General features: G+C 40.7%; 1 protein-coding gene across 6 annotated transcripts in view; it reads left to right on the top strand.

Annotated features, from left to right (window-relative positions):
• The window catches only part of LOC117246050 (ADAMTS-like protein 1), a 124,411-nt gene that overhangs the window by 84,447 nt on the left and 25,912 nt on the right, over positions 1-14,052 (top strand). For 5 of the 6 annotated variants that reach the window (XR_013488564.1, XM_078164352.1, XM_033609714.2 and 2 more), the window contains 5 exons: positions 1,889-2,016; positions 9,800-9,845; positions 10,224-10,460; positions 11,859-11,985; positions 13,461-13,535. Coding sequence is in view for 5 of the 6 variants with exons in the window: in XM_078164352.1 (XP_078020478.1) it covers positions 1,889-2,016; positions 9,800-9,845; positions 10,224-10,460; positions 11,859-11,985; positions 13,461-13,535 (613 nt within the window). In the remaining variant the exon portion in view is untranslated. The remainder of the gene's footprint in view (positions 1-1,888; positions 2,017-9,799; positions 9,846-10,223; positions 10,461-11,858; positions 11,986-13,460; positions 13,536-14,052) is intronic. The other variant, XM_033609716.2, reaches the window with a different exon arrangement.

The following is a 14,052-nucleotide window of genomic DNA, read 5'->3' as shown; positions in this document are numbered from 1 at the left end:
ACTGACAGCCATTTATATCAGTCCCTACGCACTTTTAATAATGCGAACCCACCACCCCGCTCCGCAGCTTACAGCATGGGTGTTTTTGCTACTGTGACCCAAAGAAAATAATCAAGGCGGTATTATAACCTTGTATCTGCTTTCCTTTGCGAGATCCATTCATCTTTGTAGGGGAAGCACAATGCCATGCTGTTAGGAAAAGGGGCCAAAGAGGTTGAAATAACTGGAGTTTTCCCTCTAAAATCTCAAGGCTGTGTATCTCACTTTGACTATAAACTATTTGTCAGCTCAGTGGGCATAAATCTTTTAAAGAGCAGGTGTTACACATAAAGTTCTCAAAGTTCCTGCCTCTTTGAGTGTGTTCAGGGTAAGGGGGCTAGTTGCGCCTCACGTCATTCCTAATCTGCAGGATTTTTGAGTCACTGTCAAAAACTCTGCGGGATGCACAGGCACAAACTGCCATCGTGGTGTGAAGATCCCGTCGCGGGAGGCTGTCTAAAGCGCACAAAAGCTGCATTTCTGCAATCTTAAAATAATCTTCCATGGTTCAGCAACACCAGAAAGACTGCCTAAGTGTTCAGGTTATTGTGGGAAATGATAATTTTCTCTTATATCCATCTATTTCTTTTCATAGACTCAAAGCCTATGTTGAATGGCAGATTATTTTATTGAATGTGTTTGCACCTCTAGTCTTTGAAACCACATTCCTGCTGCCATAGGAGGTGGATGATTTGTCTCAGCATTAGTTCCAAGCCCTTTTAAAAAAAAAAAAATCCAGGTTTTCATCCATTCAACAGGTATATAGCCAGATTTTTGGCAGCTTTTGAGTGGAATACCTCCAACAGAGCTAAGCTGTCCTTGTTCTAGATAGCAAAAGCAATCTATTTTCCTTTTCACTTCATCTGAGCCCATAATGTAGCTCTCTAACTTCATTCAGTCAGACCTGCAAAGGGCATTGAGAAGAGCTAGGCTGCTGCGTCAAGCCAAGACAAAGAAACATAACTCATATGGAGCTGTAGATGATCCACATCAGATGACAGTGCCAGCCTTATAAATAAACACCTTCTCTAGAGCAAGGTGAGTCAGTTCAGTCAAATCTAATCTGAAAATAGAAAAAGCCTTGAGAGAGGCAAAGAGGAGTTAAAAGAGTCTGGGATAGAGGGGTGGAGAGGATCTCTCCTTTTTGGCTGTCACTCTACACCTGAGATACACATTGTCCTTGCAGTTGCAAAATTCATCTTCTCATAATGTTGACTTTGGATCCCACAGTAATATCCCTACCTCTGCTGCCAAATACAGCACAATGTAATTAACAGAGACACACACAAGTGAGGCCTGGAGTTTAAGAGAGGACCAACGTTTCATAATCTGAAGGATGACTCAGTCATTTTAAATATGCAAAGGGGCAAAAGTCGAGAGCTTTTGATTAAGCAAAGGGGCAAAAGTCGAGAGCTTTTGATTACTTCCCCTTGCAGTCTCTCTCATCCTGTCACATGCACTTGTATTTCCTTTTCAGCAGCTCCTGGAATTCAGTTCAGGTTCTCATCTGGCAGTTCTGGTGTTTTTGCACACTCTGCAAGATAATCTTCATAAACGGAGGAAGCCACAACTCAGTTGGCTGAGGAATATGCATCCAGGATGCTTCTGTTGCAAAATGGAAATAAAAACATAACTTACTCAGATTTATTGTGTTGAATGTTTGGTTGGCTGTGGGTGGAAATTAAGACAAACAAAATAAACACAACATAGCATTGGTTTGAATGGATGAGGTAACTGTAGTAAAACTGGAAACTGCTCAACGATGTCCATGATAGATTACTCATATGTACAAACTCTTCACTTCCTCCTTCACTTCTGCTTAAGTCATGTCTCTTCTCCTGGTGTGTAGAGCTCACGGACGGCCCGATCAGAAGAGGACAGAGACACTCTGTGGGATGCCTGGGGCTCGTGGAGTGAATGCTCCCGTACCTGCGGAGGAGGCGCCTCATACTCGCTCAGACGATGCCTCAGTTCCAAGTAAGGCCACTTCTCAACCACTTCTCACCCTAAAACCTGATACGTACTCTAAGGGCCTGTCCCAATACCCACACTTCCCCTAGAAATACCCACTTGCACTTGGTTGTGAGTGTTCAAGTTTAGGCTAGTGGTGTCCCAAAACAGAATTGAGGTAGTGGAAGTGGTTTCCAGCACACCACAAAACCCGCCCTAGATTCCAAGGGAGCCCCGACCCACACTTTCAACGAAGTGGAAGATGAAATTTTCCAGAACACCTTGTGAAGTCAGCAACTTCGGCAAGTTTTGGAAAACAATTTGTTACTGTACGATTGGAATGTAGGCTATACAAACAACATATGTTTGGACTAGTGTAAACTCATCAGCAATTCGGTTGAACACAGCATCAAAATATTTGATCCAAACTAGAAGACGTTGTAGGCGCCTTATGTTTTCAGCGTTTCTTCTCCGTCTCTCACTTCCCTCATCAAGGGTTATCTCGCAAACGAGGGCACTCAATACCAAGTGGAAGATTTAAGGGGTAGAAATGGGAAAGGCCCTATGTGTGACAATATAGCGGGTGACACCATGGGCAATGCTCATGTTTTTGCATAGTGCAGTAAAAGACATCATTTGTCATGCCAATGACTACAACTAATCTACTACAACATAGCACATTTGAGATAAGGGTGCTGCATTGAAAATATTGCTGATAGAGAAACAAAGGTAGAGTGCTTGCTGTGCCATATATTACTTTTCATGACTAATGTAACCTACTATGATTACATATGGCTCAAGAATGGATTGTTGTGGTTGCTAATGACTTACAACTTTGAATATAATTGATTGAAAAAGCATTTAATAAATGTATTTAAAGAACAAACCCCTAGTTTTGCGAGTTAAATCAATCATGACCAAATTCTGCTGGGATGCATTGATCAGAGTTGTTCTGAAACTACAGCCACATCCACCAAACACTTCTGGTATAGTACCCTTAGAACTGGTACGTAACCAGTACAGACAAATCCCTTGATCTGTTTTGTGTTTCCACTGCAGAAAATACTCTTAAATGTAGGCGGGGTTGTGTTTCAAGTCCAGCTCTTGCTTTATTTCTATGCAGAGACACGTCTTCACCTTGATGATTGTCCATATAACAGGGTTGCATGTCAGTATTTTCAGAGCAAAAGGAAGGATGGAAAGGCTTGAATGTTTACAGTCTGTTGCAATCGATGGGATATTTTAAAATAGCAGGTTTCTGCATTGATTCCTTGTAGAGCAAGAGTGACAGTCCTCTCTTGACAAAACAACAGACTGCAATGTTTCAAGCTCCACCTTTTAGTATGGGATCAGTGTGTGAGGTACCGCAACCGAATAGAATGGTGGTATTAGTACTATCCCAACTTTTGACAATGTAAACAAATATAACTGAACTAAAGTGTACTGCCTGGTGGTAACAAGGCTTATATCTACAGTTGGGAAGCATTTACTAATTAAGAAACTAACTACAATTAATTTCTCCAATGTTTTCCTCAATTATCTTTGATTAATGTACAAAAAAATGCGTGAGTCCCCTTCACCTTCATCACATACAGCACACCATACCTATACCACGCCTAAAGTATTCTCAGCAATTCTCCTTTACTGGTAACATTTCTAACTTTGAAAAATTGCTATTGTGAGAGCCAGAGACATAAAAACATTGACATTTATGAGCTCAGTTCTCACAGAATGATGCTGTGTAACAAGTACTAAGGGATTCTTACATCACAGGAGAGGAGAAGATACAGTAAATTGAATGTGTCTTATTATAAGTTAGAACTTACTGACCTTAAGATAAATGGAAACATCACATGAACAATTTGTAAGTGTGTGTTCAAACACTATCCGAGGTAATCTCCCCTTTTAAAGAGCAAAGTCCTGACTGGGGTTGGACTGGTTTCCATTAAAGTGCCATATCATGGCTTTATGATTCAAGAGAGGGAAGGAGGAGGAGGGGGAGCTCTTTTTCTGTTGCTCACAGCCATTCTGCCAAATAAATCCAGACAGCGTCCCTAATAGTGTGAGTAAATCTCACCAATCGCTCCATTCCCATGGGCTGTAATGGGAGTGCTCAAAATACATATGACTGTAACGTGACTGTTAAATAGCCCTGAGGGGTCAAACGAGATCACTTGCCCATCCACCTCCTAAAACTGTCTAGACGGGCCATACGAGCCTAAATCTTGAATTCATCAGTGACAATAGGGATCTGATTTTCAATAATGGCCCGGACTTGTTTCCTCACAAATCAAAGCATAACAATCAATGTCCCTCGCTCAAGCACATGTCACTTTAAATAACTCTTTTCTGTGGTAGCGTTTGGGCTCTGCAAGCAGTGAAGCCACATTGGTTGGATTCCCACTGCTCATCATCTCAGCTTAAGTCTCGGGAACAAACTGGAACTTGCACTTTGGACCTCTCGTTCCTTTCATCCTGGTGCCAAAGTCACCTGGTTGGTTGGGCTTCAGGCTAACCCTGTGGGCTTCAAGATTAAAACTTGAAGCCAAGTGCACCGCACAAAGTGGTCAATTACAAATGGATTTGAGGAACAAGAGCAAAAATAGGAGAAAGAAGGAATGAGAGGGTATGTTTTCCATAGAAATGTTGTCACATTTATAGACTGGGAAATAGCTGCAGGGTGACTTCACTGCATTCCTCTTTTTTACAGTTCCCCAAATGTATTGCTCTCTCAGTAAAGGTAGCCAATGAGCTTTGCTGCCAAAGTCACCTCTGTTTCACTGTTTGGGGCTTCAGGGGGAGCTCCAGCAGTGACAGGAGCAGCCGGTGAGATCATAAAACATTACAACCATCCAAAGACACACTGACAAAACAGCACAGATCATACCTGAGGTCAGAACCGAGATGTTCTCTAAGGTGCTTCCAGTGTGTCATAACCATGAATCTGTCTGCGCGGGTGCTGGGAAGCCAGGCTAAAAAGCACAAGGCTGTCAAAACCTCAAACTCCAAGAGCCAGACCCCCCATGTGCTACACTGTAAACATTGAGGTCAATGGCTTTTTTGAGAAGTTCATTTAATGATATCAGCAGCAACCATTTCTCTCTGCTTGCCCAGATTTTTTTGGTCAGGCACACCTCAGAATGCTACTGGCTGTAAAAGCAATTGACGTGTTAAGAGGTGTTTGGAGTTTGAGCTCCATGTGGGATGTAGGCAGTGTGTGCATGTGTAGACGTACATGCTCGTGTGGGCATGTTTACAAACTGGTGTGTCATTTGGCCGTAGCAGTAATGTATGGGGCTCTTGAGGAAATGGTAGGACCCACTCATCCCACCTCACCCTGCTGTTGCGTGGGAATGAGAGAGCAGTAGCCTGGAACCGGGTGGCAGATCAAACAGCGTCATTAAAAAGCACAGCACAAGGCCCCTTGTGTGTGTGTGTGTGTGTGTGTGTGTGTGTGTGTGAGACTCTTTGGAAAGAGAGGCTGGAAACGGGCCTGCAACACCCTCCAAACCAATACAGCTCCAACTCTCTGACCTTTAAACACACACGCACATGCGTAGGACCTTCTGCTAATGCAGAAAAGAGTTAGACAACCAAAAGGGCACATGTAAAGTACAGACTAAACACAGATCGCCTGGCCCTCATTAGTTCCACCCGCTCAACACACTTCACTTGATCACAATCTTCATTATTAACAACAGCATTTGAAGCAAGTGTGGACATATGGATTGGGTGTCATGGCAAGAGAAAGCGCTGCTCTATTTTTTATGAGGCTTGTGGTTGGCCAAACCTTCAGATTAGTCTTTTCTGTCATTTATTTTTATAAAAAGAGGCCAGCCTTGACTTTATTTTGACTTTAAATAATTGAGACTCATGTACCCCATTGATAATGTTCCATGATCAGGAAATAAAGACGAGCAGTCCTGGGCAGGGGCAAGGAATAAGTTAGGCATGTTATTGTTGCAAATAACTTCTCACCACTGATAAGGATATTTTTACTCTTTATGGGGTCACTGATTTGCAGGATTTACAGGCAGTGGCATTAAATGACTGTGGTGTTTTGGAATTTCACTAAAAGCATGCCGCAGCTGTGTTTAAAGTCTATCTTTAAATGGTGTGGTAGTTAAAAGTAAATTTTCTCCAAGGGAATGACTATTTAAGTTGCTTTAATTAACTTGGGCATGGCATCTTGATTATGTCTCCAACTCCAAAAGATAGGGGACCACCCTCTGCGTGGCTTGTTCAGTGCGAAAAACACCCAGCTTCTGCACAGTGCTACTGAACATATGTTGCGCCTGAATCAACAAACTGTGTACAAATATATGTAGAATCCAAACTCATTTAAGATTTGACAACGTAGAAATTCAGAATCAGGAGAGACAGAAAAGTATTGAACAAATCACAACAGGGAGATACACAAAGTTAAGGCATCATAAGTTATTAAAATTCAGCATAAAGGTACTAAATTTCATTCCAAGTAACAGTTGTTGAGATATTTCACTCGAAAGCAAAACTTCATGCTAGCTTGCGAAAGTCAGTTTACTATTAGGATGCGTCATCTGTAGCCTGGGAACCAAACGAATCTGCAACCTCTTGTATTTGCTCTGGCAATTGTGTCTGGTCCCTCTCCTGTTCAGACAGATTTCCAGCCAGCCCAGGGCAGGCCAATCACAACCTTTATCTAGTATTGGGCATGTTTGAGATGGTGAGACTTGAACTTTCTCCCTTTTACACAAAATACCTCATGACATGAGTTTTGGCTCATGTGTCCTCAAACTTCAAACCCAGCTCAGTAAAGACGAGCACCACTGAGGCATTTCGTAAACAACCAAGATGGCTGCAGCTGATGTGGAACTTTCACTTGAAGTACTATTTTCAACAGTCGTTCGCAGACATATTGATGCTACACCACTACAGCTCATCTCTGCACACTTTAGTCTGTTTTTGTCATTTGTCCATCACTTTGTCCATTTGTCCATCATTCAGCACTACATTATGTTTCATTGCTCTGATTGGGTGTAGGTCTATCCAATTTCATCCAGAGGCATTTTGGTCCACTGCCATAGATAATGCATCTTGGAAACTGACAATTAAATGTGAGTTTCCAAACTAACTCAAATTTGCGTTTTGGTGGGCTGATGTCGGGCCATGTCATCTGGGAACTGTGAATGTCTGCATGAAATTTTGTTCTAATCTGTCTTTTGAATTTGGAAATATTTCACTGGATGAGTAAAAACTTTGATGTGCTGGTGGCACTAGATGAAAAGTCAGGGGATAAGTGTAACTATTAGGATTCATCCTCTGGGCACCATGGGCATATGTTCCAAATTTCATGCCAATCTGGGCCAAAACATCTCGCTGAGGACAGAAATGTTGGGCTGACTCATGTAGTGTCTTTTTCTGCTGTTGCCTCATCTTTCTCAACTTCATGTTACTCTTCTTTGATGGCCTGACTGTTCTTAATTTCCTATATTGATCAATAGCAGAGCTCACAGCAAGAGACATATTTCAGCCATTACAAGCTCAGCCGCATTTTCATGTGCCCACTCGCCTCAAGTGTATCAATATTATGGCAAAGATTATGGAGCCCTGGTTGCAATTACTTTCAATCTAGTGAGAAGAGTTGATGACATATATATGGACAATATGAGCCAAGCAAATTGTACTGCATATCCAATATTTTAAGAAGTTATTACTATGAATTTTTCATGGTTACAATAGATTTGAGTTCATTTCTTGTAGATGAGGTTATTGGCATGCTACATGGTAGTTTTACTCTATGTGCTGTCTTGTGTGCAGTTAACTGATGAGCACATTCTTTGTAGTTGTGTTTTGTGCGTATATCTGGCAGAAAAAAAAGCAGCGGTTATAGTCTGTGAGTTATGTGTTATGTGCTCCAGTCGTTTTTCACTAGCTTGTGATGACGCCACAGTGAATCCCTAGTCCGGGTCCTACTTCTGCTTAGCCTCCACTTTGTAGCTTTCAAAGTTAAGAGGAAATGAAAATGGAAATTCATTTTATTTCCTTTGCCTCTTTTTGTAACATGTAGTTTATATATTGCTCATCCCACTGATCCACTGATCTTTCCTACCTGTCTCTCAACTCTTTGAAAGGCTCTTGTTTGGGTCCAGGCCCCATGATCGGCTGTTTGGCTTGGCAGAGAGGACTGTCTGGATACGTCACATGGTCTAATGTTCTTGCCATGCCACACGCTTCAAATCTACTCCCTCCGTTCTGTGGAATAATATTGTAAAAATCCTCAAGCTCTCATTCATCCGTGAGTCCAATCTCTGCGATGTTGCCTCCAATCATGATTCCAGATTAGCTAAGGCCCGATGACACTGGAATTCCTCATAAGTTCCCAAACTGAAAAGAATATCCTTTGATTAGTTTCCACTGAGGTCTTGGATAATTGGCCTATCATAGCCACCATGAATGGTTTATCATTACTCCGCATCAAAGCACAAAGGAATCCTAATTTTTTTTCATTAAGTGGTTAGCTCAATAATTTAGGCAAAGACACTGCAGACTGTCATGCAGAGAGCTGTGATCCAGACCGCTCCAATCTGTTCAGCAGACACAGCTCGAAGGGCTCATAGTGTCTGCTTTACTACTGTATGTGTGGTACTGCTGGTTTATAAAGTTGTATTTGTTTAAAGACTGATTACTTGGACCAATGAGAATTTAGCATTGCATTCAAATATTTTCAGTACCTATGAACTGTGTTCACCTGTGTTTACCCCTCTGTGCTGGCGACAGCCGTGGCCGGAGGCATTATGTTTTCAGGTTGTCTGTCCGTCTGTCTGTCCCAATGTGATATCTCAAGAACACTTTGAGGGAATGTCCTTGAATTTGGCACAAACCTCCACTTAAACTCAAGGAAGAACTGATTAGATTTTGGTGGTCAAATGTAAAAGCCACTGTGATCTCATGTCTTTCCCGTTGTCGTGAACGAAATCTCAGGAACGCCTTGAGGGAATTTCAGTACATTTGGCATAAATGTCTACTTAGAGTCAAATTATGTACTGTTTAGAATCTGGTCGTGAATTGTCACTGGGCCGTAACTCAAGAATTCATATGCATATTTAAGACAAACATTTACACAAGTGTCCTGAAAAGAATTTCTTCAAATTTGACAGAAATTTCCACTCCAACTGATTCAATTTTTTGGGTCAAAGGTCACTGTGACCTTGCGTCTTTCTCATTCTCTTGAATGTGATATCCCAAGAAGGCCTCAAGAAAACTTCCTCAGATTTGGTACAAATATCCACTTGGACTCAAGAATGAGGTGATCAGAATTTGGTGGTTGAATGCCGAAGGTCAAGGTCACTGTGACCTCACAAAACATCTTTTTGGCCATAACTCAAGAATTCACGTTTGTTATGACAAAATTTCAGTGGTGAGATTTTTTATCCAAAAGGTCAAAGGTCAGCTTCACTGTGACATCATAATGTTCTACAAAAACACTTTCCTGGTCATTGTATTAACATCATATCTCAGGAACAGAAGGGGAGACATGGCACTGCATTCACTTTTTGCTTGTTCAGACATATGCTCTCGTATTTATGCATCATCACATTGTGTGAATTAGACTGTTAAATCTTTGCAAACACACCACAGAACTCATGTTTGTGGGCTGCCACATCATCACTGTAGGATTCCAGTCGCTGCTCAGCAATTCAAAAAATGATAAGAGTCAATGGTTGGAATACCAGCTGCCTCGGGCGAACATGATTGGTGTGCATTGTGGTTTGTTTTATCGCTCACCGCCAAAGCCAGTTCACCCACATGTTCATTCTTTCTTCTGCAGGACCTGCGAAGGACAGAATATCAAATATCGCACATGCAGTAATGTGGTAAGTTCGGCAAACTCATCTTTATGTAATGGATGTCAACGGAGCTTTCAAGTGGTTTTTATTTGAATAAACTGAGCAAATTGTGATTGAGAATCCAGTGTGGTGGAACTGTGAAAATATGACCAAGGTTTATGGTTAGGGGGTGTAATTTAGTGATCTTGGATCCTGTTGTTTTAGAGAAAGTGATAAGTTGTGGGTGGGAAACATCAAACTAGTTTTGCTTTCATTTATTATGATGAACACTGTGCTGACATTCAGCAATCACAGTCTCAACAATTCGTCCACCAAGATTCATAGGAACACTAAGCTTCCCACACACAGATCCACACTCGTGATATGCTTTGCACTAATTATAATAAATGTTTTTTTTACCCTCAGGATTGCCCTCCAGATTCAGGTGATTTCCGTGCCCAGCAGTGTTCAGCTCATGCAGACGTGCGATATCAGGGTCAGTACCATGAGTGGCTGCCTGTGTACAACGACCCAGACAACCCCTGCACTCTTAAGTGCAAAGCCAAGGGCTTGGGCGTTGTGGTGGAGCTGGCGCCCAAGGTTCTGGATGGGACACGCTGTTACACTGAATCTTTGGACATGTGTATCAGTGGAATCTGCCAGGTAGGTCAACGTTGAGGAGTTCATATTTATTTCTTTTAATTTATCTTTCACAGGAAGCCAAATATAAAATTATGGACTCAAAACATTTTGGAGACAAAATAGAGAAATAATCTGACCTTTCAGTGTTGGGACATTTGCACATTTTCGGGGTCCCAGGGCAGACTTCTTAGAAACCAATGAATGTGATTTTGATCAATTGTTATTAAAAAAATCTGGAAAGTGTATCTTCCAAATCCAGTCTCATACCAGTGTGTTGAACAGCCACAGGCTTAGCTCAAATTGAAGGCAGTCTTGGAAAACAATGTGACAAATACATAGTGCATTTAAAGTATTTATGCAGCTTGATAGATTAAAAACTTTCAATGAAAACAAAAAAATCTGATTTAGCAGATACTATCCCCTGAGAAAATTATATTTGTGAAATCTTTCTTGAGATAATGACATATTTAGATTTTTATGAAAATGAATTTTAAGGGTTTACAGTTCAAGATAGAAGACAAATGGCTATCTAAGAAAACACATGTTGCCCCAAACTCTAAACCTCAGCTGACCCATGATCTTAAATTTCAGAAAATCGTGTCAAATTATGACCATATAACAGGAAATTTCTTCCTAAAACACAGCGTAGTTTGTTTTATTCTTGTCAACACAGCATATATTTACTGTCTCACAAGTTATGGTATCACAGCGCATTTGGATGCAAGTAAATAAATACAAAAAAGCTATACACAGCAGGTTAAGTTACAATGCTAACGTCATGCCATCTGCTATACACATGAATCCCCAATGACAATACTATTCAAGATTGGGTTTTTTGACTGACAGGCCGGGAAATAGTTTACAATGCATTTTTCCCCGGTTGAATGAAATTACGTCCCAAGGCGTTGTGTGCGGAGACACACAGGGATGTGAATACACTCTCTTACCATGCTTAGAATCACACTGTGGTTTTGGTTTTGTCTTACCGACAGAAATTGCGAAAAACTCCATCAATCAACTACGGATGGTTGCAGATAATGTTGGATAGAGAACAATGGGGAACATTTTTGGAAAAACCCATGATCAACCCAAAGGGGATGTTTCATGCTATCTTAGAAATACAAACAATAGATGTGGTATGAATATGGAAGAACCCCGAGGGTTGTTGGGATCATTTGATTGTAACATATACAGGGTATAAAGGAAGACATTTTATTTAATAAACTCAATTTTAAAGGTCTAACGGGACCAACATGAGTACTTTTACTGGGACTTCATCTTTTTTTTTTTTAATTTCTTTTTCTTTTCATTGTTTTGCAAAGCATCTTGATTGAAGTTTAATTCATTCATAGTTGAAGATCAGAATTAAGGTTAAACAACAAGTCTTGGGAATTTTTTTTAATGTTTGTGTATCATTAGATTGTAGGTTGTGATCATGAGTTGGGGAGCACAGCAAAGGAAGACAACTGCGGTGTGTGCAATGGAGACGGCTCATCCTGCAGACTGGTGCGAGGACACTACAAATCCCAGCATACATCAGGAAAAAGTAAAGAATCTTTACTTTTTTTAATTCAAATGCTATAAATTTGTCAAGTCTAGGAAAATAACCCCTGATAATGATGTCATTAGGGTTATTTTCATATGTAATCAGAAAGACTTCAAATGCATGCATTACAAACTGGAGCATTAATGTTGTCCAGCACATTCTCACTCCGAACCCATCACATATCAGCATTTGGTCGCTGACTTTTCTCGTCGACAGATGACGTGCAAAGTACCCTGGTTGCGTTGGTTGTTGACATTCTGGGACACCATGTCGACTTTAACCTGTTACATGCCATTGTCTGTTTTCAAAATACACTTCCGTCTTTACAGGAAATGGACAGTTTGCATACAGTCTCCTTCAACATAAACGCACTACATTGGTACAACACTGCGAGTTAATGTTTTGTCCTTCAACAATAAATGCACGGGGTTCCGTTTAGCCAACACACGCACATGGTTGGGTTTTGCCAACAAAAGCACCGACACCGAAATGGCTCGACTCTGACATTAAACCCATTCATATCTTTTGACTAATCCAACTAAGAGTTAGCCGTGTGATGCTAACAGTTAGTCCTTTCATGGTGTGTTTGACTCCATCCCAGGCATGCAGCTCACACTCCTGCAGCAGTAGTTGCATAATAAACAAAGAGACAGAGCAGGGCTGGGAGGGTTGAGAGAATCAATACACTACCAGCAGCTCTATGATGAAGTGAGGTTTTACCTGTTTTGTGCAGTAAAATTTGCGGTAAAGTTGCTGCATTTAGACAAAATACAAGGTCACGCAGAATTCATAGGGACTGGCTGAATATGCAATAATTATTGGGATCGCAGCATCCTGGAGACGCTGCATAACACTTCATACCAAGCAGGGAAGGTCTAATGAATGATGGTGTTCAGGTGCATTATGGGAAGTGTAGGATCCAGTGATTTTTTGTCAAGCTACTCATACTTGACTGATCAAAAGTCAGGATATCTTGGCCTCAGCTGCTTCAAAGGCAACATTTTTATTTTTAATCTTTCTTGCACAAGTCTCCTGACATTTTGGAAGTGCAGTATTAAAATCATTGGAGTGCCCCTTTAAAGCTAAATTTTTAGCTTGTTTTAGCTAATTCCTTTGTTCAAATTGAATTAGAGTATTATCTGTATTAAAATATTACCACTGTTATACTACAGTATTATTTTTGTTTATGTAAATAAGAATTACCATGTTGTGTTTTAATGACAATGCATGAAAGTTCATATCTAAAAGATTTATTTCTATTTTTTTGTATCTCAGTATCTCACCCAGATGAATACAAAGAGAGCAAAGAATTACATTTCCAGTTTCACCCAAGGGTGCTGTCTTGAATTATACAAGACAAAACAGTCTGTGGTCTGATTGTATTTGTATTGCCAGTTGTAATTATATTGACTTCCTGTAAGTATTAATTGATACCTTATGCTATTTTTCTCCCTCTGTCGTTTTTCTCACTCAAGCTGAGGACACAGTTGTTGCTGTCCCCTATAAGAGTCGTCATGTGCGTCTAGTCCTGAAAGGCCCGGATCACTTGTGTAAGTCCTGGTAGGTCCAGGGTGCCCTTCCATCCAAAACAGTTGAACATAATATTAATATTTGGCAGTGTTTTTTATTGCCAAATACCTTCACATTAAACACAAGTACTTTGCATGTGCTCTGGGAGTTAAACCGCAGGTCAAGTTATGTTTTAAAGACTTGAGATTCAAAAAGGATATTAGTTTTTCATTATATATGTTATACTTGCTTGACCTTTCTAATGAATATTTCACCTAAATAACAATCTCAAATTAACCTTTTATACTTAAATATATTACATTTTGGGCTCTTTCTTAAAGCCTGGTTTTAAAAGTAGCTTGGAGCAGAATAACCACAGGAGGTATTTATTTCTCCCCTTTGCCCTGGCTCTGTGAAGATCTATGGCTTCCAGCAAATATCAAGTACTGGCATCAAACTCCCCACTGCATCAAATCGATAACGAATGTTCCGTTTCCATACCTATCCTTTGCTCCACGGTTAGTTTGCAGATTGTTACCCCAGCCAGGCCAAAAGCGT

The sequence above is a fragment of the Epinephelus lanceolatus genome, chromosome 22 (genome assembly GCF_041903045.1).
Source record: "Epinephelus lanceolatus isolate andai-2023 chromosome 22, ASM4190304v1, whole genome shotgun sequence".
Classification (NCBI taxonomy): Eukaryota; Metazoa; Chordata; class Actinopteri; order Perciformes; family Serranidae; genus Epinephelus; species Epinephelus lanceolatus.
The sequence above is the reverse complement of the archived record's forward strand: the minus strand, read 5'-3'. Positions and strand labels throughout refer to the sequence as shown.